Source organism: Neophocaena asiaeorientalis, unplaced genomic scaffold (genome assembly GCF_003031525.2).
Source record: "Neophocaena asiaeorientalis asiaeorientalis breed wild unplaced genomic scaffold, Neophocaena_asiaeorientalis_V1.1 scaffold138, whole genome shotgun sequence".
Taxonomy (NCBI): Eukaryota; Metazoa; Chordata; class Mammalia; order Artiodactyla; family Phocoenidae; genus Neophocaena; species Neophocaena asiaeorientalis.
The window spans coordinates 5820257-5846199 of record NW_020172632.1 but is presented as its reverse complement, the minus strand read 5'-3'; the positions used below and the strand labels follow the sequence as shown (position 1 = coordinate 5846199).

The window sequence follows — 25943 nt, the reverse complement described above, 5'->3', positions numbered from 1 at the left end:
CTGGATGGGTGCCAGCAATCTCTGTTCCCAGCCTGCCCCCTGCCATGGCAGCCTCTCCCCTCCAAGCCTCAGCCTATAGCCCACTGTCTGCACCCACACACGCCCCACGCAGAGGGCTGAGGTTGATATAAACGCCATGGCCTGGAGACCAGGCCCACCTCAGCTCCACCCCTGCTCCTACCTTACCTAATGGCCATCGGCAGGTCTCTGCCCCTCTTGGGTCTCTGCTCATTGGGAGCGGGGCATCTCCAGGCCCCTCTCAGCCCCAATTCCCTGGGATTCTTTTGTTTTCCCCTGAGAACCACGGAGTTCACAGGAGCTCCGCCATGGCCAGGACCCAGATGTGGCGGTCCAAGGAGCTGCCCCCGTTCCCCGAGGCCCAGAAGGCCCAGAGCAGGGAGCAAGGGCTGTGAAATCCAACCCATCGCACAGGGGATGTGGCATAAACCGTATGTGCAAAGCTGGAACCAACTGTTAATTAGCAGCACCTATATCTGCTCGGGGGTTTCCGCCTGTTTATTTTTTTTGCCGAGTCTGACCGGGCCAATTCTTTAATACCCGTAGCCCCAGGCTTTAAATATGCTGCATATGTAATGCTCTCGTGTCTCCTCCTCTTTTCATCCCCCATCTGCTCAGCTGCCTGCTTCTTGGAGGTGCACGGACAAGGCACACACATGGCCTCCCAGTGTCAGCTGGACTGGGGTTTCCACTGCAGTCCTTTCACGTCCTAGTTGGAGGCCGGGGGCAAGTCGCTCGAATCTGAAACCCAGACTCCTGCTCTGTGCACGCGGGTTATGAGCAATTCCTGGTCTGGGTACAGTACCTGAAGCCTCACTGGGTCTCACAGAGCCAGTCGGTTCTTCCTACACCGGGAACTGGGCCATACCAGGCCACAGAGGTCTGCCAGCCATGTGGTTGGAGCCCCTGTTCTCTCTGCCACCCCTTCTCCCAGACCCCTCGCCCTCCCTCTCCCTGGCCTTTGACCTCTCCCACACTTGCAAATTCTGCGCTGAGTTCTCCCCCTGGAAGCAGAGGCCTGAGCCCTTGTCGCTGTTGATCCGTTATGAGCGAGTCCCCCCACAGGCCCTCACCCTCACCACACCAGGAGCCAGGTAGCCTCACCTTGTCGCTGACTTGCTGAGAGACTTGGGCAAGTCTCTGCTCCTCCCTGGGCCTCAGTTTTCCCACCTGTGAGGATTGGATCAGGAGAGTGAGTCACTTTGGTCACCTTTTGAAATTCAGATTCCCTGACCCCTGTCTAGGTCTGACTCCAAACCTCTGCTTGCTGTGTGGCCAGGTGGGAGCCATAGACATGGGGGTGGGAAGCCCCCCAGGTCCCCTACATCTGACTGCTTCCGCATTGCCTCATCCATGAGCAACTCCACTGTGACTCAGATAACAGCAGGGCCTCTAACTAGGCTGCCTGGGATCGAGTCCATACTTCACTGCTTCCTAGCTGTGGGACCCTAGGCAAGTTACTTCACCTCTCTGAGCACTTGTCTCCTCTCTAAAATGGAGCCATCAACACCTAACCCTCTAGGTGATTGGACGATGATATGAGTTTGTTTAGGAAAAGCACCAAGAATAGTGTCTGGACGTGATTGGTGCTCAATTCAAGATTTGCTCCACTTATTTTGACCTCTTTCTGAACCTCCATCTCCCATCTGTCCTTTAGGAATCCCCTCCCATGCCAGGCTGCTGCACTGCTGGGTGGGCTGGGAGGGGCCAGGGAGCACCCCCAGAAGTCACCTTTGTCCCTGCTTCTTCCCCTGCAGCCCCAGGCCATAACTTACTGTCCTAATTTAATTAGGAAGAGTCCTTACAGGGACCTCATTGGGAAATGAGCCCAGAGCCTTGGGGACCTCCAGGAGGGGTGGGGTGCAGGAGGAGGTTGCATTGTGTCTGATCCTGCCCAGCCCTTGGCCTCGTGCTCCAAATGTGCCCAGAAAGATAAGGGAGCCCAGCCCCTTAGACCTGTGACATGGAGTGTGGGCAGCCAGGGCCTCCATCCTCTGCCCCCTGCCCAGCTTTGGCCTCACCCCCCTGGATGGGGGTGGGGAAGATTGAGAGATGAGGTTTCTCTTGTTCTGCTCCACCTACCCCTGGTGCCCAATGTCTCTGGCCTGGCACAGAGCAAGCCTTGGTGAATGTGTGTTGAGTGAATGAATGAGTGAGCTGTAGCTCTTGGGGCTGGAGCAGCATCTTCATTTGGCCAAAGCAGGCTCCCGACCCCCATCCTAATGCCGGAATCCCCTCAGCAGCCCCAGGGGCTGGAGATGGGGAGGGGGCGATTGTCTGCTTACATACCTCCAGGGACAGGGAGCTCACTGAGCAACCTGATAGCTTTTTCTGTCCCTGGATAGCCCTTCCTGTTACAAAATCTGTCTTCCTTTCGATCTCAAATCTATCTCCTGTGACGCTTCTGCCCTACCCAGGTCCCAGCTCTGTTTCTGGGACCTCTGCTCACAAACACTGCCCCCTGCCTTCACTCCAAGCCTGCTCAGTGTCCCTTCCTGGCCTGTGATAGCTGACATGCTGTGTGGCCTTGGGTAAGGCCTATCCCCTCTCTGGCCACTACTTCTTGGAGCCTGGTGGGCTGCACACTCTGGGCTCTATAAACATTGGCTGCTTTCTGTAACCGTGACCTACCTCCCAAGGAAGTGGGGGGCTGAGGACAGATGTGCCATGTCCAGCAGTAAAGGTGACACCTCTGCAGACAGCTTGTCTCCGGGTCAGCAAGGTGGTAGTGCCCAGACACCGCGATGACCTGTGGCTGGGCACACGGGCACTGGGGGCTGTGCATGGACCTCTTCTGCCCTGAGACCAGTCCACAGCATGGACACTGTCCTGGCCTTGGTTAGGAACCTGGGAGTCATCACAGCCCCCGTCTCCCTTACCTCTAACGGCCACCAAGGCCTGATCCTCCCCTCCTACTTGCCGGCCCAGGCCCTTTCCCCATCCCACTTCAGCCTCCCCGGACCACGGCAGCAGCACCAGCCTCGCCCCTGTTCCCTCCCTCCTGTCCGTTCTCCGCTCTGCCGCCAAGCGCTCTCAAACACATGGAGCTTTCTCCTGCCCTTGCTCAGCGTCCTACAGGGACGTCCCCCACTCACAGGATAGTCTGCTTGCTAACATTCAGGGCCCTTCAACGCCCAAACACATACCTGGCATCTCTCCTGCTGCAGACCTCACCATCCACTTGTCCCCCCAGACCCCATGGCTCTGTGCTCCAGCCGCACCCCACATGTGTTTGATGTCACAGGGGCATCGTCACGCTCTCACGTGTGGGCCCCTCCGCCTGGAAGGCCCTTCCTCTGTTCAACCCCACTTTGCTTTAAGAGTCTCCATTTCCAGGGAGCCTTCACACCCCAGCTGAGTCAGGGCCTCCTCTGGGCTCCCCCGTCCCTGTGTTTCCTTCCATCTCCATCCTTGCCACTCTGCGTCAGGATGGTCCGATTAAGAGTCTGTGGTTCACACCAGACCACGGGCCTCAGGAGGATGGGGCAGGGGGACCTGGCTAGGGCCTGCGGAGAAGCAGGGAAGGGAGGAGAGCGGGTGGGGCTCTTTGGCTTTTCACATGCCCAGCGCCGCTCCCGCCCCAGGCTGTGTTTCTGCTCCTCGTGCTGCACCTCCTGAGCCACGTGCCCGCTCGCACACGGTGCTTCTGTGAGCCCCCGAGAAGTGCCTTGTGTGGACTGGAGCCTTCGAGTCTGAGCTCCAGCATCCACTGCAGGCCTCCTGTGTGCCAGTGCCCTGCTGGGACCTGAGGAGGATATGCAGATGGAAAAGCAGGCCTTGGCCGCCCAACTCAGTATGTGACCTTGGGCAGTTGGCTTCTCTGAACCTCAAGCTTCCTTGGCAGTGAAAGGGGTGGAGGACCCATGTCTCCTTCCCCTTTTCCTTGGGCACATCTGTGCTGCAGCTGGGGGCAGACGTGGCTTCACAGGACCCTGAGACGGCAGCTAGACTAGAACTTCCTCCCCGCTGGGGCCTGTGGGGCCTTGGGCCAAGCTTCGCCGGGATGAAGGGGGAAAGGGGTTATGCTCCCCGTTCGGTGCAAAGACCCACCCCCATGTTTGCCTGCACTTTGGCATTACCAAGCGCCCGCTCCCACGCAGGGTGCCCGGCTTGGAACCGCCCCCGTTTTAAAATGAAAAGTCTCATTTCCAATGGGACACTTAGCCCGCCGGCCTGCACCCTGCCCACCCCCGTCGCTGCTCCCCCGGCTCTGCAACAGGTCTTCCCCCGTTACCTGTGGGTTCTGCTGCCAGTTGGGCAGGGCTCACTCTAAAGAAAGGAAAAAGCTGATTTCTTCCCCACGTTTTGGGAAAATTCAAAGAGACATAGACCCCCTTGGAAGGTCTGGAGGAGCCAGGGCTGAGCATCCCTGTTGGGGTGCTGGTGTGGACATGGCCAGGAGGCCTGGCCTTTGTTCTGATCCTGCCTCTGACACAGCTAGCCCTGTGACGGCTCCCTCTGGGCCTCAGTTTCCCCAGCTCTGCCCTGCTCACCTCACATCACTACAGTGAGGGTCATTACCTCGACAGCCCGGCCTTTGCGTTCCTGCTGCCCTTTATATTCTTCAAGGCATTTTTCTGTCTGTTCACGTCCCATTCTGGCCTCGCTACTCCCAGGAGGCGGGCGGCACTAGGACCTTTATTTCCACATCAGATAGGAAGAAGCTGGGGACACAGGCCGTTTGCCTTGTACAAGGCTCTGTGGTTTACAGAGCCCTTCCCGTGTATCGCCTCTGGGCTCCTAGTATCCCTTGGGAGGCGGGCTCAACAGGACTTGCTGTACCAGTTGTACAGATGGGGACACTGAGCCCACAGTCGCACAGGATTTCAACTCCTTAATGGTTTGGGAGAACGTAAAGGATGAAGACTGATGGGTGGGTGGCTGTGCTGTGGCCGTGGTGTGTGGTGATTACCAGTAAGTGGGGGTCACTGACTGGCTGGTCCTCTTCCCCTGCCTACTCCCAACTTTGTCAATGGCTTCATCAGTAGGAGACAGGTGCAAGGGAAAGGAAGACACAGAGAGGAGTGGGGAGAGAGAGGACGTGGGGAGGGGGGGAGAGAAAGCCTGGGGTCCAAGCAGCATCGCTACTTCCTCTTGTGGTTCTCACAGTCTGTCTGCACCGATTCCTGACAGATGGAGGGAAGGGGAGAGTTGGTGCCAAGAGGCTGTCACCGCAGGCGGGCAGAGCTGGGGGAGGGTGCTTTGTGGCTAGTGTTTGTATGGGGAGGGGGCAGCAGCTGGTGGTCTGGCTGCTGGGCCTCCTTGGAGCCTGCTCCCCGGGAACCGTGGTTGGCAGGGTTGTAGATGCTTGGGGGGCAGGAAAGTGGCCAAGGGGTGAGCCTGCCACCTGCCTGGGACTGGCCGTGCCCTTGCCCCTGTCCAGGCAGACAGCCACCCGTCTCTCCTCTGCTCCCTGCTGCCAGCAGGGCCCTCCCTCCAAGGACACCTCCTACCCCCCTGACTGGGTTTCGGGGTGGATGGGGGCTCTGGAGGCTGATGCTGAGCTGTGGTCAAGGTGGACCAGGGCAAGGAGAGCATAGGCACCAGGAGGCCGTCGGGATCACAGGGCCACGAGGGGCTCAGAGCAGGTGGGGCCTGACCTCATGTCTGCAGGGCCAGAGCGCATTCACTGAGCCGCCCCGGGTGTTCCCCAAAGCCCCCTTCATGCCGAAGGGCCTCTTGCTTTTTCTCCAGGCTCTGACACGTATACAGGGGTGGGCAGCCCTGGCCTGGGGGTCAGTTTGGCAACTTCAGTAGCTCTTGCTTTTTTAGATTGTGGGTTTCTCCAGGCAGGGTTGTGTCTCATGCTCTCTTTCCCAACTCCCGTTGGCCAACACAGGGCCCAGCACAGCGGAGGGGCCCAGTGAATGCTTGTTGAATGAATGAATGGATCTCTTGCTTGCACACCTCCTGGGACGGAGACCTCACTTCTTTATAAGGTAGTTCTTTTTATTTCCAAAAACAGAGTTCTTTTTGAGAGGCCCTATGGGTCCCAGGCCTGTCACAGGGGCTGTACAGAGCCCCCTGGCTAATCCTGCTGCCTTGGAGCTGCCCTGTAGAGACCAGAGAACTCCCGAGCCCAACTGGCTCCTCAGTGGCACGTGACAGGGCTGGTCTCCACTAACCGCATAGCCATCATTTATTGAGCTGCCACTCAGTGCTAGGTGGTACTTCACTCAACCCTCAGGTCAGCCTGATAAGATAGGTACTGTTTTTATCCTTCATCGTGCAGAGAAGAGAAATGAGGCAGAGGTAATGAGAAGCTTCCCCAAGGTCATGGGGCTAGTGTCTGAGTCAGGAAGTTGGGGGGTGAGCTGCGGGGAGGGGAAGGCCTCCTGGGGCAGGACTTGGGGGGGTGATGGGGCTTGGCAGGGCTGAGGAGGGTTATACTCCGGAGGTAGATCTGACCCTGCACCACACACTGTCCACTCCCTCCTCCCTACACTGTTCCCAGACACATCCTTGACACCAAGACTCCAACTGGGTGTCCCTCAGGTGAGCCCTGGGGACCTGGGGCCCAGAGCCCCTCCTGTTCCCCTGGTTGTGCTCCAGGGGGAGCCCCAGGACCTTAACATGGCCTGTCCTGTTGGGTGATCTAAGGTGTGCAGGGTGATGGCTGGGGGCCCAAGGTGTTGGGATGGGCAGGTGGGAGCTGGGCCTCCTTCCTGCTACTCCTTAAAGTTGGTTCTGGTCAGAGGTGTCCTTCACATTAATGTTAATAATGGCAATCATTAATGATAAATTATGGTGTTCCCGCCCCATGCCAGGGCTGGGCTGGGTGCCCTGAGAGAAAGCCGAGGGGAGTAGAAGTGGGGGACCAATCCTGAGAGCAGTGGGTGCACCTTCCACTGCATTTTTCTCTTCCCCAGAGCCTGACACAAGCTGGGCCCTCGGGGGTCAACTTAATAAAGTCTTAGTGGTTGAAAAACAGATACCTCTCTGATGGGACACCTGCTGCCCAAGGGCCTGCTTCTCCCCTTCCTCCATCATTCACAGATTGATTCCACTAACATTACTGCCAGGCCCCGTGCCCACCCCAGCATGGCCCCCACTGCCTGGCCTCACCCCTTGCCTTGGCTCTTTCTTCCAGGGGCTGTCAGGGAGTGTCATGGGTGACTGTGGTCCCCTCACCCCGCTGACTGTGTGACCTTGGGCAAATTAGCTCCCCTCTGAGTGCCTCGGTTTTCTCATCTGTACAATGGGGTTATGGTAGTTTCTTCCTCAGAGGACTATGAGGAGGATTAAATGAGATGGATCATGAGCACAGCGCACGGTAATCACTCAATAATGTTGTTCTTATGCTCAGGATGGGGCGGGGGGAGAAAATGAAGATCTCGGAGCACCTTTGCTCTCCATGCATGACCTCAGGAATCCTCTCACAACTCTGTGAGGGGGGATTTGTCTTGTTCCTTCACTGATGGGGATGGTGAGTCACAGAGGGGTAGGGTGACTCACCCAAGGCCTCTCAGCATGTGAGTGGCAGATCCGAACCCTGGTCTCTCAGGCTCCGAGGCCCATGCATTTGTCACTGAGCCAGGTAGGGACGAAGGGCTTAGCCTGAAAACTCCTTTGGAATTGGTGTTGCAAAGGCTCCCGGCTTCTTGTGCTGATCTGCAAACCTCCATCCCCCAGATCCCAAATCCCTCCTAATCCTGGGAAAGAGGCAGCCCCGGGTCACATCCATCAGTGGCTCTGAGTGCTCTCCCTGGGCCTCTCATCTCCCGCATGGGCTGGGGAGTGGCAGGCAAGGGCCTGGACTTCGAGGATGGGGGATTTCCCGACTGGTTGAAATCTGTCACAACATTCATGTTGATTAAGCCTCGTTAATTCAGCCCTCTGCTTAGGCAGAGCTCCTGACAGCAAATTACTCATAAGTGAGGCGGTAAATTTATTGCTGCGATTTCCCAAACACTCAGCAGCAAAGAACATGCCCCCGGGAAAGGCAGAGGAAAGGCCTGGAGGGCAACTGCTGCATGGTTCCTGCCAGCCTGGACCACCAGGGACCGGAACCCAGAGAACAGCCGGGGTTCACCAGGGGACCTGGGTGAGGATGGGCTCTGGTCCATTCAGAGCAGGCTGCCTGGAGACAGAGTGAGCTTCCCCTCACTGGAGGCATGTAAGTGGGAAGGCAGGGAGCATTGCAAATCCCCCTGGGCTGGCCCGTCGTCTTCCTGCCTCATCCATCTCACCCGACAGACCACGCTGGCTCTGTGCATTGTTTCCTCTGATAGTGCCTTGGAGTCACACAGTAGGGCTCGTAAAGGGTGAGTTGGGATCTGGACGTGAGCCCCAGAGCCCACCCTGGTGTCTGTAAACACCTTCCTCTGCAGTGAAGTCTGAGGAACCGAAGTGTGCAGGTAGGACCAGACAACCCGGCCAGGGGTGCTGCGAGGGGTCTCTCCCTGGCCTGGGTTATAGGGTGCTCTTGGAACCAGGATCAGGGCCACATCTGGGCAGATGACCCTTGAGTCCGGACCCCCATTACTAGGCTAGGTATCAGACCTCTAGGTGAGGATGCAGGCTCTCCCGGGCAGTGGGAGCCCCTCTCCCTCCCCGGCCCCACAGTCCTTCCCCCTAAGGTCTGCTTCCTTCCTTGGTTTTGAATTGGGCCATGCCTGGGACATTTGGAACAAACCCAGGCTCTGGGTATATATAACTTTTAAAAAATTAATTAGAGCATTAAATGGTAGCCCTCTGGGAGAATCCCACCATCTGGCTGTCACAGGAGAGGCAGGAAAATCTATGCATTTCTGTCTGTAGCGTGTGAGCACCATATGAAGCCACGTGTGCATGTGTGAGTGTGTGGCCCGTGTGCTGCGGTGTGGACAGCATGGCGTGTGTGTCTGTGTTTGGTATGTGGTACACATCTGAGTGCGCAAGTGGGCAGGGTGTTTGTGAGCATGTGTGCCCATCTGCATGTGCTGTGTGCATTGCGCCCGAGGGTCTGCATGCCTGCCTGAGCACACTTCTGTGCCCAGGCCTGGCTTTGGGGGGCAGTGAGTCAAACTGAGCTGTGTGCAGAGAGGGGGCAGCCTCTCCACCCCTCCTGGCTGAGGTGATGCTCACAGAAGGGCAGGTGGGCCGTGCACAGGTGGGATAAGGGTAGGTTTGGCAAGTACACAGCGGGCCTGCAGGGGGCGGGCAGGGTGGGATTCTCATCCCCTGTTTGATAGATGGGGAAACCCAGGCCTGCCCAAGCACTGAGCCAGTGTGTGGAGAGGCCAGGACTGGAGCCCTGGCTCCGGGGCCCCCTGTGCAGTGCTCTTTTCACACCTTTGGCTTCTTTTATGCTGTTGGATTTTCATGGAGGCTCAGAGAGGTTCTTGAGAGGGTACCACTCACATTTCTCAGGGTTGCTCAGGGGGCAAGGTCAGGACTTGCACTGCAGATCCTGCATCCTTCTTACTGTGTGGAGGAGGGTGGAGTCAGGGCAGAACACTGGGCCGATGGATGGTCACTGACTTGCTGTGTTGCCTGGGCCCATCCTGTCCCTTTTTTTTTTTTTTTTTTATCATCAATTAGTTTATTAATTTTTGGCTGCGTTGGGTCTTCGTTGCTGTGCGTGGGCTTTCTCTAGCTGTGGCGAGCGGGGGCTAATCTTCGTTGTGGTGTGCAGGCTTCTCATTGCAGTGGTTTCTCTTGTTGCGGAGCACGGGTTCCAGGCACGTGGGCTTCAGTAGTTGTGGCACGTGGGCTCAGTAGTTGTGGCGCACGGGCTTAGTCGCTCCGCGGCATGTGGGATCTTCCCGGATCAGGGCTCGAACCCGTGTCCCCTGCATTGGCAGGCGGATTCTTAACCACTGAGCCACAAGGGAAGCCCCATCCTGTCCCTTTCTGAGCCTCGTGGGTGTTGTAAGAACTAAATAAGGAGATGCATGCAAAGGGCTTTGTAAACCTCAAGGTGTGGTAGATAGACGAGGGCCTGGCCCAGGGGCGGCTGTCACACTATGATCAGGGCCACGTGTCTCCAGGGTTCCCTGAGGAGCAGGTAGGAGGTGGGGCCCTGGACGGAGGCTGGTGCCCTCCCCAGCCTTGCAGACTGTGAACCTTTCCCCAGAGCTATCTGGCTGGGTGCTGAGTGCCGGCACTTACTGTCTTCCAGCTCCAGTCTCCCACGTGTGGCTGGTGATGATGAACTAGAGCAGGAACAGGGCTCAGAGAGCAGTGGGACCCACCTCTTCTCCAACGGGTGGTGACACTAAGGTCCAAAGAGGGTGAGTGGCTTGCTCAAGGCCACATAGCAGCTCAGGAGTACAGCTGGGACCGGAATGCAGGCCTCCTGGCCCCTGGCTCTGTTCTCCTTGGTCCTGTGTCTTTGGAAAGGGAGAAGGAGAACAGAGAGGTGGTTCCTGTACCTGCGGGGAGGGAGGTGGGGGTACCAGCCAGCTGGAGAGAACTTGGGATCCCCTGAAGCTCCAGTTCGTTATGCATGAATGAAGGATTTTTAAAGCATTGTTTCAATGATTGTTGTTTCTACTGTGTATGCAGAATGCTGGATGGTCAAGATGGTTTGTATCTTGGGCTGTAAGTGCTGTATAGATAGAAGAGACCCAGGCCTCAAGATTGCACATGTTCTTTCATTTATTCATTCATCGTTCCTTCACCCAGCATCCATTTCCTAAGCATTCCCTTGGTGCTCACCATGTAGATCTTATCCTGCCTCCAATGAGCTGCTAGTCTGGTGGGGAAGGGTCGTTGAGTGACAGGAACACGGGGTGATGAGGCTGTGGCCAGAACAGGCCTCAGATTCCATGTGGGCTCATGGAAGACTTTTCGGTAGAATGGGAGAACCCCAAAGAATGAGGAAGATGTGCCCACCAGACACCCTGGCCTCACAGGGGCTTGACCTTGGACAGGCTAACCATTCACCCAGAAATGGGCCGCTGGGCACCTTCCAGCTCCACTCCCCTCCCCTCCCCCATGCAGCTCTCCCTGGGCTTGGGCCCACACCCAAGAATGGAGGAGAGGCCCCCTTAGAGGACCCTGGCTGTCTGTGGGTCCATGGGTGGAGATGGCAGGGCGTGCTGGTGGCTGGAGCTCGCCGCCTGTATGCCTAGGTGGGCCAGTCTTGACTCTGCCCCACTCAGGGTTATGATCACGGGGGGGATTAGTGGCGACACCACTTCTGAAATAGCTTGTCCTTTGAGCCCAGCTGACTGCCCGGCCATGATTCCACCTGGACCTTTTTCTCCAAGGAACACCCCTTCTTTATACACGGAGAAACCATGTTAGGAAGAACCAGGAGGCCCAGGATGACAATGGCCAGGCCTCCTGATGCCCTTTAATAATTGTAACAAAAACTTCCTGAGGACCTACTAGGTACAGAGCCTGGGGGTGGGAGAGCGAAAAAGAAAAGTTGAGAGGAACTTGCATCACTACGTCGGGCACTGCTGTGTCATCGTATAAGCAGCTACCCTGCAAGTCAGGATGCAGCATCGCAATTTTAGATCAGGGAAACAGAGGCTCCGAGAGGTCAAGTAACCTGGCTGAGGTCACACAGCTAGTAAGGGGCCAAGCCAGGATGTGAGCTCTGCTTCTTTAACCTGCCCCTCGTGGGAGGAGGACCACAGAGGGCTGCAGACGAGCATCTTCCAAATCTCTGTACTGGGAGAAAACATCCACTTGAAGAAAAGGCCGAGGAGGATGGACTTGTCATGCGTGGTGGGCGTGCTCACGGAGCAGGCTGTTTCAGAGGCAGCTTCCCTATCAGCCAGGCTGTGGTGGAACCTATTTGCTGGATGAACCATGCTGGCTCAGAGCCCGAGTGACAGCCCCCTGTCAGAGGGGCTGAGAAGTGGCAAGGGTCTAGGCCAGGATGCCAGTGGGGCGTGAGGCTCTGCTGGGCACCTGCCCCACTCCGTCTCTCAGCTCACTTCCCACGGCCGCAACTCTCTCCTCCTGCCCAGCTCTGGCCGGGAGCCCTCACAGAAGTCCTGCTGGGGCCCTGGCCGTAGGCACCGAGCTGCGGCCCTTGGCCATTAACTCTGCCCACGCTGCCTGTCCCTTGGCTGGCTGCAGAGAGGTGGGCGGTGCAGGCCAGAGCCCTGGGCGCCAGCCCAGCAGGACCAGCACCTGAGACACGGCTACCTCTGAAGATCTTGCCTAATGGCAGGGCTTACCAGCACCTAGCAGGGTACTTGGCACACAGAAAGCCCCACTTGATTCTTTCAGCTTCCAGAAGCAGAGACTTGAGACTTTTCAGTGGGAACAGGGGTCATCAGAAGCTTGGCCCTCCCAGGGTCCCTCCCAGAGTGCAGGACTAAGGGTGTGTGCTGGACCCCGACTGTACCAAACTCTTCCTTAAGTGGGCCGGGACCCCCTCCGCCATGAGCTCTCGCCAAGCGGTCCAGTGGCAGCACGTGGGCCTGCCTCTTCTCCCCCACTCTGGCAGAGCCGTCTCCCAGGAAACGTGGAATTTTCCCTCATTCCCTTTATTAGGGTGCCAGGGCAAACAAACAGCCTAATCCAGATGAGCGCTAGGCCACAATCACAGTCTCTTTAGGGGTTTTCTCTCTATTTCCAGCAATTTTGAGAAGCCTGAGTAATTGGTATTCCACACAGGTTAATAGAACTGCTGTCTCCTCTGTATTATGCCTTAATTTCCTTTATCACATAGCAAGTTGGAATTAATCGCCGCTCTCCTTCCTTTTTCCCACCGAAACACATTACCAGCCTGTCTGCTGGTTAAAGTCATCTCGTGGCAGCTCTTGGCTCCTTTCCACTTCCCTGGGAATCTTTCTGACCAGAGCCAAAGAACAAGGAGGGGTGAAAAATCCATTTGTACGAAGTGGGGATCTCCTGTTGAGAACTTATTTCCCTCCCTGTTCAAGAGGAAGGAACGTGTCCAGCCTCCAGCCGGCACAGCTGACTGAGTCCCCTGTCGCTGAGAGCATTCAAGAGGGCGGGATGGCCATATGTCAGCGGTGGGAACAGAGGATGCCTGCACTGCTTGGGGGGAAGGGACAGGCCTTTGCCACTCCTGGCGCTTGGATTAGATTCTGCGATTTGAAGCTTCTAGGATTCTGTTGTCTGTAAGTTTAAAATTTTCTCTGTGATTTCCAAGTTGAAAAGAAGCTGTGAATCCATGATCCTACCATTGAGCCATTTGGGTCTAAGTACTTTTAAATCGTGTGCTTTAAGATTCTAAGATACTCTCATGGAATTGGAGATTCTGTTCTGTGATTCTAGGCTATTTTATGATTCCATGAACCTCTTAAGCTGCAGTTCTGCCCCATGACTGGGTCTCAGGAGGGAGTGTAATTGCTTTGCTGAGGCTGCTTTGGGAGTGTGAAAAGCCCAGGCCTTCTCTGGCCTCAGCTGCCCCATTTATGAAATTCGAGGGTTGGACCAGAGGGCCTCCAGGTCCTGCCTCGCAGGTGTGTTCTGCCTGCAGCTCCTTTAGCTCCTTCCGAGCTTCGTCCACACAGTGTCCCGTCAGCGCTGGCCACCCCACGGCACCTCTGGGAACCCAGAAGCTTTTCCCATCTGAGCCACACCCCTTGCCCACTTGCCCCCAGCCCTCTCGCATTCCAGCAGGAAGGCGACCCAGCTGTCCTCCAAAGTCCCAGCAGGAAAGCAGCAAGGCGACCCAGCTCTCCTCCAAAGTCCCAGCAGGAAAGCCGGTGGGGGTGATAAGAAGAAATAAACCAGATCATTGACAAGAGCTCCATCGTCTCTGTGAGCTGAACAATTCACTCTACAATTTCAACATCTACAATCTCCTTTAAATCTTGCCCCCCAAGGGGTGTAGTTACTGATTGTTAGCCCCATTTTAGAGGTGGGGAAACTGAGGCTCTGAGAGGTTAACTCACCTGTACTGGTGAGTTCCAGGACCCTGTGTCGCTTGCTGCTTGCACAGCTGCCGGCCACGTGCAGGCTGGATCGAACGAGGCGTGAGCAGCCCGAGGTGGTCAGTGTGATGAGGGAGCCCAGGGGCATCTCTCCCCAGAATCTGCTGCACGGTGGGGTTGCCACCCACACACTCATGCTTCTCCCCTGGAACCACCCCTGGGATGTTCAAGGGCTTCAGAGAATGGACCTTGTTTCCTTCCCAAAGCACCAAGAAGCCAGACAAGAAACTGCCTTCTTCATCTGCTTTTAGAATCTACCTTTTCCTTCTGGATCAAACGGCATTTCTCAGGGCGGGCTTCCTCAGCCCCCACTGCTTCCCCATTGGTGCAAAATCACCCCTTTTTTGAGGTCCAACTCAAAAGGCTCCTAGCTCACCGCCCCTGTCCCCCAAACACCCCTCACCCCCAGAGACGAGCAGCACTGGTGAGAGCTCCCCAGGGCTGAGTTCAGCATCCTTGTTTTCAGCTGGGGCACTGAGGCCCAGAGAGGGAGATGACTGTCTGAGGCCACACAGCAACCTCGCCACCCTCGATTCTGATCAGGACTATCCTGTCTTGTTCTGGGTTGCGGCCGGCCATTATATCTGAGTTCTTGTCTCCTCAGATTGGCTGTAATATCTGTGAGGGAAGGTCCACCTCTCATCCTTTGCTTTCCTTGTCAAGCATTAGGGATAAGATGCCCTGGGTTCTGGTCCTGCCTTGAGGTCTGTGACCTTGGGACAGTCTGTTGCCTTTCAAGGGCTTTTGCTTCCTCATCTCTCAAAGGGGGTGATGCCCCCTGCCTCACAGAGTTACTGTAAGGAGCCAGACTGAGGAGGGGGGGAGGGCTGAGGTCGTGAATCTGCCACTCAGCACCGCATTCATTCAGGATCCCAGTTCCGCCAGATTTCCTTTGGCCTTCGCTGAGTTTCCAGCCAGAGACTCTCCTTGTCCCCAGAACAGCCCTGCGGTTCCCCACGTCTGAGCTGCTGCTACTTTGTGGCCCCTGCTGTAGGGCCCTTGCCCCCTCTCCATGGAGCACCCACCCTGAGCCATGCACGTGCTCTGCTGTCCTCACCACCCAGCTGCACACCTGCCTCCCCTTCTAGACGCGGGTGCTGACTGCGCCGGCTCGGGGCATGTAGCCCAGTGCCCTCTGTCCCTTCCACTGTCCACCTGGAGGGGTACCAAGGCAGGCCTGTGAATGGTGCACATGGAAAACCTGACTCCTTTCTCCTCCGATGTCTAGATGAGGAGACCAAAGCATGGGGAGGGCAAGAGACTTGTCCAAGGTCACCCCAGCGGTCAGGGGCAACCTGGAGTAGTGCCCAGGGCGCTGAGGCCCAGGCCACTCAGTACCTCCTCCCCCGCCACAACCCAGGCCTGGGTTTGCAGAATGCCCCCGGAATAGCCCTGTGAAGGGCTTTCTCATAGCCAAGGGCCCAGCTACAGTGGGAGGGGAAGGTTTGCATCTCCCTGAGGCCAGCTCCACAGGCTGACTGAACCTTGGGATGACTCACTGAGCCCACTCTGGTCTGGTGGAGCCTCCCGGGGCCTCCCAGGCTGTCAACAGGGAGATGAGTGATGTCCAGCCAAGCTGCAGAGCTTCACCTTGGCACTGACGGCCAGGGTGGGCACAGCCTGGAAGGTTTGCTGCGGGCACTGTCCAGGTAGGTCTGACCTGCCAAAAATATGGCAGCAAAATAAGTACCCTGTGGTGACTCGAGCTTGCTAGTGTCTGGGCCCTGGCAGGCCCCAGGCAGGAACTCCACTCCTTTGGGCCTTGTTGGAGGTAGAGGGCGTTGTCAGACGCCATCAACAGCTGATGCTTGAACTGGCCTTGAGGAGTGGGGAGAGTTTTGCCAGGTAGAGATGAGAAGCACCTCCTGCAGGTGGAGCTGCACGAGTGGGACACCAGGTAGGCAAGCCCACGGTTTGTCCATGACCGTTGGGTGGATGTGGAGGTGTTGGTAGCTAGGGGTGGGCGAGAGCAGTGAGTGGGGCCTGGACACAGCCTGAAGTGTCCCTGAGCACCCTGCTAAGACACTTGGTCAGATTCTAGGGGAGATGGGAACCCAGCAGGACCAGGAAAGGTGGCTTTCTGATGATGGAGAGGCCTCCAGCGGGACAGTGGCTACTGGCTGTGGATTTCCAGCCCCCTACCTGGAGTCACAGGGGTGGATTGAGGACTGAGCCACAGATCCCCTCCTTTGCCAGCCTCACTCTGGACCTCTTTTTAGCACCATAACTAAAAAGAAAAGGAACTTAGAGGTCATCTCGTCCAATCCAGTCCCGTTGTGGAGGAAGAGAGCCAGGCACAGGGAAGGCAGAGGACTTATACAAGGTCACACAGTAGAGCCAGGTCCCCAAGCCAGTGATGGGAGAGAGCCCAGTGCCAACCCTGTTTGCAGTGAAATGGTCTTAACCTCTTTCCAAATAAAAGCTAGCAGCCTCCCAGACACAGGCCTCAACTACTTTGCAGAGCAGGGCCCTAACCCTCGGGCCTCCTGTTGGGCACCCAGTGGGCCAAGGACCCCTGGATGGCCGGCAAGGGGCTGAGGGTGGCAGAGAGCCCATACCAGCCTCCTGGGCAAGAAGCCCAGGGCCAGCACAGAGAGGGTGCCCCAGAGAGGCCGCAGCCCAGCCAGCCCCAGGGGATGGATTTCCCAACAACAGGGTGTCACTGCCCATTTATCACCAGGATAGCCCAGTGGGGCTCCTCTCAAAATGCTTCTCCTACCAGCCTGATTGGTGAAAGCGTTTGCATTTTCCACTCAGGTGGGGCTGCTTCCCAGCTGCTGCCTTGTGGTCAGAGGGTGCGGCATCCATTACTGCCTGTGGGGGGTAGTGGGGGGGGACTGCCTCTCCCCCAGACAAGTGGGGGTCATCACTCCGTCATTCACTGCTTCGTGCCACCTGGCTGCTTGGGTAGGAACGACTGGACACCCGGCTTTTACTCCCTTAGCGAACCCGACGCAGGCTACTGACTGAGGCAGCTTCTCAGGCCCCTCTGGCCTGACCTCCTCGCCCACCACTGCAGAGTTTTGTCCAGGGAGCCCTGGGTTTCCCACTCGAAGTCAGCGGGGTGGAAGCAACAGAGCCCAGAGAGGCCTGGCGGTGTTACCCAGCTTGTTGGTGGCAGAGCCCGGCTGGAATGAGACCTGGAGCCTTTCCCTCAGCTGCAGGAGAGCTGTCCCTCTTCCCGCTGGGGCTGGTGATGGGAGAACGAGGCCTGGAAGGTGGAGTCCTTGGCAGGCTCTGAGGTCTGCGCGTGGGAGGCGGAGCTGTGACTGACTGGGGTTAGACAGGAAGGTCCCCAAGTTCAGAGGAGGCCGAGTCCCCACTGGGGCCAGCCAAGTGCTCTCACCTGAGCGGAGGGACAGTGTGTGGCCGGGAACCAGGCAGGGCTCTGGTTGGAGGTCGTGGAGGGTTTCCTAGCCACACCTTCTGCCTTCAGGAGGCTCCTACCCTGAGGATACTGTGAGTTTCCCTCTAGCTGTTTCCTTGCAACCCCAAATCCCAGCGCCAAGTGGGCGTCCCATATCTGGAATGGGCAGTCCTGAGCCTGGAAGTTGGTCAGGGAGTGGCCGTCCTCTCCACTGCTGCCTGCTCCTCTGAGCAGCACCCCTTGCATGGTGTTTGGTCCTTGTGCAGGCACCCGCCGGGGACCCCTGCTGATCCCATCCACCTCTCCCCCACGCCCATTCCCCCCCGACCCCCTCACAGCTGTCACTGGCTTAATACCCCTTTGTCCATAAATCACTGCGACAGGAAGACCCCTTTGTCGTCTGTCCCTTGGAGATGCACATCTTCCCTGTGGCGACAGGGAGTCCCACATATCCTAGTGATGGCTTGGACCTCCCTTGGTGACAGCGGGGCTGGGGTCGGGCAGCGTCCGAGAGCAGCTGGGATGTGCCAGGGCCTGGAAGAGGGACTTGGCTGTGGGAAGCCCCAGGTGGTCCCCTGGAGCATCACCGTGAAGCACCACCCACCTGTGTCATAGAGTCACAGACCCAGAATGTCAGCTGGAGGGGGTCCTTAAAGATATGTTCACCTGAGGAAACTGAGGCCAAGGGGGGAGAGGTCACACGGTCTGTCAGAGGTGTGGGACCAGAAGTATTCTTTGAGCACCTGCTTGGCGTCAGACTCTGTGTGAGGGGGACGCTGAGATGAAGGAAACGTTGGCAGGCGCTGGTGTGTGGAGTCAGGTGGACACCCGGCTGAGGACACTGTGTCCAATTTAGAAGCAAAGGCGCCCTCCCCAAAGAGTGACCCTCCCACCCCCGCTTCATTCTTTTATCTTCTGCCTCAAGCCCTTCACATGCCCACCCCTCCCCGCCAGCATCTGCTGCTTCGTTTCCTCTTACTCCCCAGGTGGGATGCGAGGGTGGAGGAGAAAGCGGACTCAGATGTCACCTGCTGATGGATGGTGGTGGCCTGAGCCCCGGAGCCCGCTGGGCAGCACAAAGCCGCAAGCTGAGCCCCTCCCACCGCGCTCCGTGGGTGTCGGGACACTGTGGGAACGGGTTGCCTTTCTGGCACCACCCAGAGCCTCGAGTCTGACTGTCAGCGTGGACTCGCGGACACAGTCCCTTGCAGGATGGGATCGGGGGGTGTCCACAGCTTGTCGACACGTGTGCGTCATGCAGTAACTGTCCTGGAGTCCCGTCATGAGGCTGAGGGTGTGTGGATCAGGGTGGTGCAGTCTTAAAAACTTGGGTCCTTAGAGAGTGAGAACCTTAAACCCACAAAAGCTATTCTAAATGTTGTATTAGACTCACGGGATCTTTAAACTGAGGGTTTTTAGGAACATCATGTGTTGGGGGCGGGATCGGGGGCAGGTTTGAACCCAGTGCTGCTGGACCCCAGAGCTGCTGCTGCTGGGCTGTGAGCTCAGGGTTTCACGGCCCCACCAGGCTGCTAAGGGAGTGATGGGGTCCCCTCTCGCCCTGCTTCCAGTCGTGCAGCTCCATTTTACTCTATTTTATATGCTGGGGTTTCACTTAGGAAAAGCATCCCTCTGCTTAAAAATAAAGTTTTCCAGGCCCGGTGCTATGCTGCGGCTCTGGGCCGGGACCCACCTCAGCCTGAGAGGGTGGCTCTGGCCGGCGGCGGGTGAACAGGCAGGCAGACCCGGCTTCCCAGGAGCGGGTGCAGGTTGCTCTGGGCCACTGGCTCCTCCCCCTCTCACTCCTGCTGTGTTGTTGCTGCAGCCAGAGAACACTTGGGGTCTGTCGTGCCGTTGACTGGGGTGACAGTTTAATAGTAGCTTCCTGGGCTGTCATTTAAATCTGCCTGCCAGGTTAGTAGGCCGGGGCCGGCTGGCACGCCCCCTGCCCCCCCACCCCACCCCCGGATCTTCGTTCTGCTGGCAGTGGTCGTCTTGGCAACGCCAGGGCCTGGCGAGCTCTGCAGAAGGGTAACCGTCGGGGGGGAGCAGCTCTTTCATCTCCCCGACCCGGGTACAAGTGGCCCAGCTGCCTTAGGGCTGGGCGGCAGGGCCAGAGCCAGGCCGCTCGGTGCTGGTCCAAGCCTGAGAGAGGAAGTGGGAACAGACGAGCCCCTTCTGTGCACAGGGCTCCAAGGTGAGGGTTTGCATCTTTGTCCTCCCAGACTCTCAACTGCCCTGGGAGAGAAGGAACCTGCCCCAGGTGGCTCCGCAACAATGTTGAGCTGGAATCACCTGTCTGTGGGTCTCTGCTCTGCCCTCAAAGAATGTTCCCTGGGGCCCATGACCTGTCTGCAGAAACCTGAGGGCAGGCAGAGCCTGCATCTCTCGCATCTCCCTGTCCCGTGTGGCCTGGTATCAATTCCCCCCAACCCCATCCTGGGCTTGCCTCTAGACATGTCCCTGCTCTTAGGACTGGGGTCTCCGCAGTGGAGTCCCCTCAGCTTCACTTTGCCCCAAGTACTCCGGGAATGCCTTCTCCTGTTTTTTATGGCTTGGTGGAGCTGGCCCAGAGACAGAAGATTGGGTCCCAGCCTCTGCTGTGTGACCATAGGCCAGTCCTTCCCCTCTCTGGGCCTCATCTTCTGATCTGAGGGGCTGGCACTACAGCAGTGTTTCGTCAAGTGTGGTTCATTGGACACTTGTTTCTTGGGAAATTAATAGATGTGGCATCCAACAAAGGCATTCCTTGGCTAAACAAGTTTGGGAAGTGCTGGAGGAAACAAAATCAATCTGATATCTTTACTGTAGGCCTCTCAGGGCCCTTAGTAAGCCAGTGGGCATAATGAATCTCCAAGGGGAAGGTAATAAATCTTAACCCAAACATCTGGGTGGATGGTCCTGCAGCTCTCTGTCCTGCCCTCTGCCTCTCTCTTCCTCTGCCAGGGCCTGATGGTCCGTGTGCACGGACACGCCAAATCCTGAAGGAGGCCCAGGCAGCTTGGAGCCGTGGGTTTTGTTGGCTGCCCTGTGCTTAGCAGGGGTGGGGTGAGTCCCTAGGTGAGCTCAGGGAAAGCCAGGTCCCTGCACTGGGCCTCTGAGGGGCAGCCTGGTACCAGGCGGGGCGAGTTGGCCCCTGGCCTAGTGGAGCTCCCAGGTCCCTTGCCACTTGCCTCCTCCCCAGCCCCAAACGGCCATTCCGCTGGCTCCTCCACACCCCATGGCCTGTTATCCCTCTCCCTGGGACACCCTTCTCTGCTCTCCTCACTCCCACGGCTTGGATGACCTCTCTTCCTTGAACACAGTCCCCTCTTCCAGGAAGCCTTCCCTGACCCCTGGGATGGTTGGGTAGCCCTCGCCTGGCTTCCTGGCCACACAGTGGGACTGGGGGTCAGAATACCTGGGCTCAGGTACAGCCCTCCCACAGACACGTGCTGTGCCTCGGAGCAGCCCCTTCTCCCTGGGCCTGGCTTCAGCTTCTAGAACAGGAGAGCGCAGAGGGGACTTCAAAACCCTGGGCTGACAGGACAGAGCATTGCGATTGCCAAGACGAAGCCACACCGAGCAGCTCCACCTGGCAGTCCTGGCTAATCTTTGTTTTGAAGCCTCCTGTCTGCACTGGGGCTGCAGGATGAGCATGGGTGGGGAATAACGCATGAACGATGCACATTGTCTCGGGGCAGGACGCTTCTGGGGGCGGGGAAGCTGGGAGGTGATGAGTGATCATAACTATTGCGCAAGATCATAGACTCTGGGCACAGAGGGCTGAAGATTCAGTCAGCTCCGCACTTGCATATCCAGATGAGGAGGCAGGCCCACGTGGCTGATGAGCCCAGTGTCACACACATAGCAGCTGGAGCTGCTGACTGCACACGCCGCAAACTTGCACCTTTCTGCTTTTCAGTTCATAAGGTCCTGGCACCATCCTTAGCCTGTTTGCTTCTCACAACAACCCTCTGTGGTGAAGCAGAGCTTTTATCCCAGAATGTAGGTGAAGAAAGTGAGGCTCAGAGAAGTTGTGTAACTTGCAGAAGGTCACACAGCCCACAAGTGGCAGAACAGAGTTCCATCAACCGTGAGCAGTCTGACGCTTTCCTTGGCCTGCGTTCTTGTTATAATTAGCAGCTCCCCCTTCTTTTGTCCTGGATTTCCCATTCTCTCCCCCTCTGCCCTAGGGTTGGCCCCTCCCCACTGCCCTGAGGAATCCCAAGTCCTTTGTGGCAGCCCACCTGTTGCCATGGCACCAGATTATGACGTCGCAGATCCTGGTTGACTGTGTACTGCTCCTGGGCTGTGGAGTACAGGGATTCACAGAAGTGGGAATTGTCCAAGGGATGACTGGCATGGAGGGACATAAATCCCTGGAAATAGAGAGCCACGGCCTCGAGCCCAGCTTGGGAATCACCCTGGAAGCTGGAGCCAAGGCTGCCAAGGCCAGGAGAGTGGGGGCTGGCATGGTTTGCTCTGACAGCTTCAAAAGACTGCCCTGCCCTCATCTCTTGGCGGGGCTGATGTAGCCTCTTGACAAGGGGCTGTTGGGCTCTTTACACTGTACAACCTGACGCTGGGATGCTTGCTCAGATCCCTTTTTGCCTTTCGACCTTGTGACCCAGGCAGTGCTGCCTGGGAAAGCCGCCATCCTCACTTGCCCAGAGAGAGAAGGAACTTGCCCAGGGTCACCCAGAGAGGAGGTGGCCGTGCCAGGGTTCAGGCTCAGCTCTGCTTCCAAATCCTTCCACGTGGTTACACTTCATACAGGGTCCGCCAAGGTGGTTTAGTCTAGTCCCCAGCCTGAAACTGACCATGCTGCCTCAGTTTCCCCAGGGTGGTCCATTAGCAAAGCATAAGTTGTCACAGGCCCAGGTTTATTCTACCTCACATTTCTGGGCACATTCCAGGGCAGCCCTTCATGCAGGTGCCTCTGGTCTGTGGTGGATCCGCCACATTGCCTTGTCCTGCAGCCCCTGGGATGTAGTCCAACTGCATTTGCCTCTCTGGGGTCCTCATTCTTCGCCCGATAATGCTGAGGTGGCTAAGGGACTTAGTATAAAGAGTCCAAGCTTTGGAAGCTGCCACATGGACTTGAAATCCCACTTCTGCCACCTACCACCCTCACCTCTTTGAGCCTCAATTTCCTCTTCTGTAAAATGGGATTAACAACAGCTGCCAGGATAGCTACGAGGAATCACTGGGATATTGAGTGAAAGGTGGCAGGGCAGAGCAAGGGTGGAAAATGTCCAAACTGGTCATGACAGTGAAACAGGTCTGTTCCCCAAAACACCACCATGGGACATGCACCCGAGCCTGCCATTTCCTGGCCTCAGTGCTGCCCTTCAGGACTGTGATGTTGCTTGTGGCTGCTCTGGCCTGTCAGGACTTGGCACACCGTGGGAGGCCAAGCTGACTCCCAGGCTCCCAGGATGCCAGGGAGGAAAGGGTCCGTGGCGATCATCTGGCTGGCCGAGGCCCAGCGATGGAGCCCCTCCATCCCCTTCTTCGTCAAGCCTGCCTTGCTCTCCTGGGGTTTGCTGGTCATGCACTCGTGCTGACGGGCTGGGTGGACTTCTCATCCGTGTGCTCAGGGCACAGACACAAGCTCACTGAGCGCTAAGCTGAAGCTTCCATGGACTTCCCACCTATTCTTGGGCTTTTCTTCCGTATCTGATGCCCCTGGGCATTTTGTTTGGAGAGCCATGGTGGGGAAGAGGGACGTCTGACTGTGAGGTCCAACTGTGGCTCTGCTCCCACCGAGGTGTGACCTTGGGCATGTAACTTAACACCCTGGAGCTGAATTTCCCCACATGGCAAGTGAGGACAGAACAGGCCCTTTGTCATGGGGTTTCCTGGTAAAGTGCCTAGCGCAGGGACTGGCACACAGGATGCACTCGGAGAATGTTAGAACAGGAAGAAGAAAGCACTGGAATATATGTTTCTTTTTTGAATGCTGAGCTTCTTGTGGAAGGGGCACCCTGGTGCTCATATTAGGAAATGCCCCAGGTGCCGTGGTTCATAAGTATACTTCCTTCTGATGCACTATAAGCCGTGATTTACCAAATACCACATTGGTATTTATCACCCATGTTGACCCCTCAGTGCAGGGCTCAGGGAGGCCTTTTTGGGGGTCCTGGACTGGGAGGCAAGTGAGCTCGTTCTGACTGCTGCCTTCCTGTGTTTCCCTGGGCCAGCCCTTTTCTCTCTCTGGGTCTCAGGCCCCCATCTGTAGGTAGACTCTGATTCCTCTGGTTTCTTCCAGCCCTGCACAGGCAGAGATGTTCTTCTAAGGAAAGTGAAGAAAGCTCAGCTTAGAATGCAGAGGTACTGCAAGGATTTGATTGAAAAGAAAGGCAGAAATGGAATGGATTCAGGAGGCCTAGCATCTGTCCCCAAATCCCTATTAGGCTGCTTAGTGGGGGAGCAGTCATGTGGCTCCAGAGGGGGCCAGAGGGCCTGTGGGAGGATTTACATAACCCAAGGCTGGTCACTGGGAAGGAGCTTCCCGGGGAGAAGGAGAGCCTGGCCCTGGAGGTGCGGGAGCAGAGGCTGGACAGCTACATTTCCGATGGGTTCACTGCCCTGCACTGAAATCTACCCTGAGTTGGGTCCTGTGCTGAATCTGATGCAATCCCTGCACTGGGGGAGTGTCAGGCCAGTGGAGGGTCAGGGAGGGAGAAAAGTAAACCCTGCTGGTCCCTGTGTTCTTGTCCCAGTTCTGCTCCCAGCTGGGAGTTCTGCTCCCAGCTGCTCCGACCTGCTGTGTACTTCCCCTATGAGGGCACAGAACACCCCATTTCCTTTGCTTCTAATTAAGGCTCAGACCATAAAAACAGCCATAGCTGCTACTTACTGAGCATCTGCTGTGTGCCAGGGTCTCTGCTGCCTGATCTTCATACATTATAACTTCTTGTTACTTCCCCTTGGAGCCCTTTGTTTCTTTCTCCCCATTATATAGATAAGAAAACAGAGGCTCAGAGCTTAAGTAACATCCCCAAGATCACACAGATAGAAAGAGGCAGAGCTGGGATTCCAACCCCCTGTGTGGCCATAAGCGCCTTGGGAGCAGCGACTTACTTGGATGTCTTGCCCACAGATTCTCTTTCCCTCGCTCTGAACAAAACACACCTCATTAATCTTGCCACAAGGTGATCATTTACTTTTATAATTTATTATCACCAGCTCCCTGGTGCTTGCAGAAGGAGCCTCGACTTCAGTCTGGTTGTGGGGAGCAGGAAAGGCAGGTAAAGGGACTGAGAACTGGCTGAAGGGGCTAAGGCAGCTACCGTATGCGATCAGGGAAGGCTTCCTGGAGGCTGTGACAGTGGACCTGGACTTGGGGGGAAGAGAGAGGTGTGATGGGAATGGGCATTCCCCTGATGGATGAATCCTGTCACCCTTGTTGAACCTGGAGAGCAAGGCCAGGGATTGCCCGTCTCCTCCTGGTGTGGAATGAATAAGCCTTTCTCTCCTGTCCACTCCTCTTGGTCAGGGAGGCACTCGTGGCCTCCTGGGGCTATGGGAGGTTGCGTGGTCCAGCTTGCAGACCAGCACATTCTGGTCACCCCGTAGCCACCTGAGTGTATGTCCTAGAAAAGCCTCCTGTGCCCACCAGGCCCCTCACGCTCTTCTCCTTGCCCCGCAGCCAAGAAGACCTGTGCGGACAGCGACTTCACCTGTGACGACGGCCACTGCATCCGAGAGCGGTGGAAGTGCGATGGCGAGGAGGAGTGTCCCGACGGCTCGGACGAGTCCGAGGCCACTTGCAGTGAGTGTTGCCCCTAGGCTGGGGGAGGGGACCTGGCTCTGGGCTCCAGTCTCCTCATCAGGTCTTCCCGGTTGGGAGGTTGGGAGGCTCGGGTGAGGTGATCTGTCATGCACAGCCTCAGACTCACTTTGTGCTGAGCCCTTGCCAGCTCCGGGCTGACAGTCCGGTGCCTCTAGTTGCTGGTGTCTGGTGACCTGTTTCTGGACTTTCCTGCCAGCCCTCCGGCAGGTTGGGCCCTGCTCCTGTAGTTCCAGGAGCTAGAAACAGCCCCTCTGTGCCCTGCTGCCCAGAAGTAGCCAGAGCACATCCTCCAGGCCTCCCCTCAGCCTCCCCCACTATTTTTGTTTTGAGGACTCTAATCAGAATTCTAATAGTGCTAATGGCGGCAGGTGCTTCTGTGCTAAGCACTGTGTATGCTTTCATTCATCTAATTCCCACAGCGGCCTCATGAGGCAGGTACTGTCACTTTCTAACTTTTGCAGAGGCGGACACTGAGGCTCAGAGAGGTTGACTGACTTGCCCGAGGCCACTCAGCCGGGATTTTGAGGCCCCAGCTCTGTCCTCTGCTCTGGGCGGGCTGATGGCAGCGAAGACAGCCAGGGGTGAGGCGAGGGCCAGAGCGGAGCCCCAGGCCCCCGCCTCCCATACTCAGGCTTTGTCTCTCTGGGATTTCTTTTCCAGGCCCTAATCCTCAAAGCAAACTTACACCCACCAGGTCATTCCATGACATTTGTTAAATTAAAAAGGAGCTGAGACAGGGGCAGGGAAGGACCCGATGGTCCCGGAGGCAGAGCTTCAGCAGAATGAGCCTGAGACAAAAGGCTCCTCAAAGCAAACTTACACCCACCAGGTCATTCCATGACATTTGTTAAATTAAAAAGGAGCTGAGACAGGGGCAGGGAAGGACCCGATGGTCCCGGAGGCAGAGCTTCAGCAGAATGAGCCTGAG

The 25943-nt window shown here is 57.0% G+C and overlaps 1 protein-coding gene across 1 annotated transcript in view; it reads left to right on the top strand.

Moving 5' to 3' along the window:
• The window catches only part of LRP8 (LDL receptor related protein 8), a 79708-nt gene that overhangs the window by 11107 nt on the left and 42658 nt on the right, over window positions 1–25943 (top strand). Inside the window, exon 3 of the mRNA XM_024739253.1 lies at window positions 24872–24994. Within this exon, the coding sequence (XP_024595021.1) occupies window positions 24872–24994 (123 nt within the window). The remainder of the gene's footprint in view (window positions 1–24871; window positions 24995–25943) is intronic.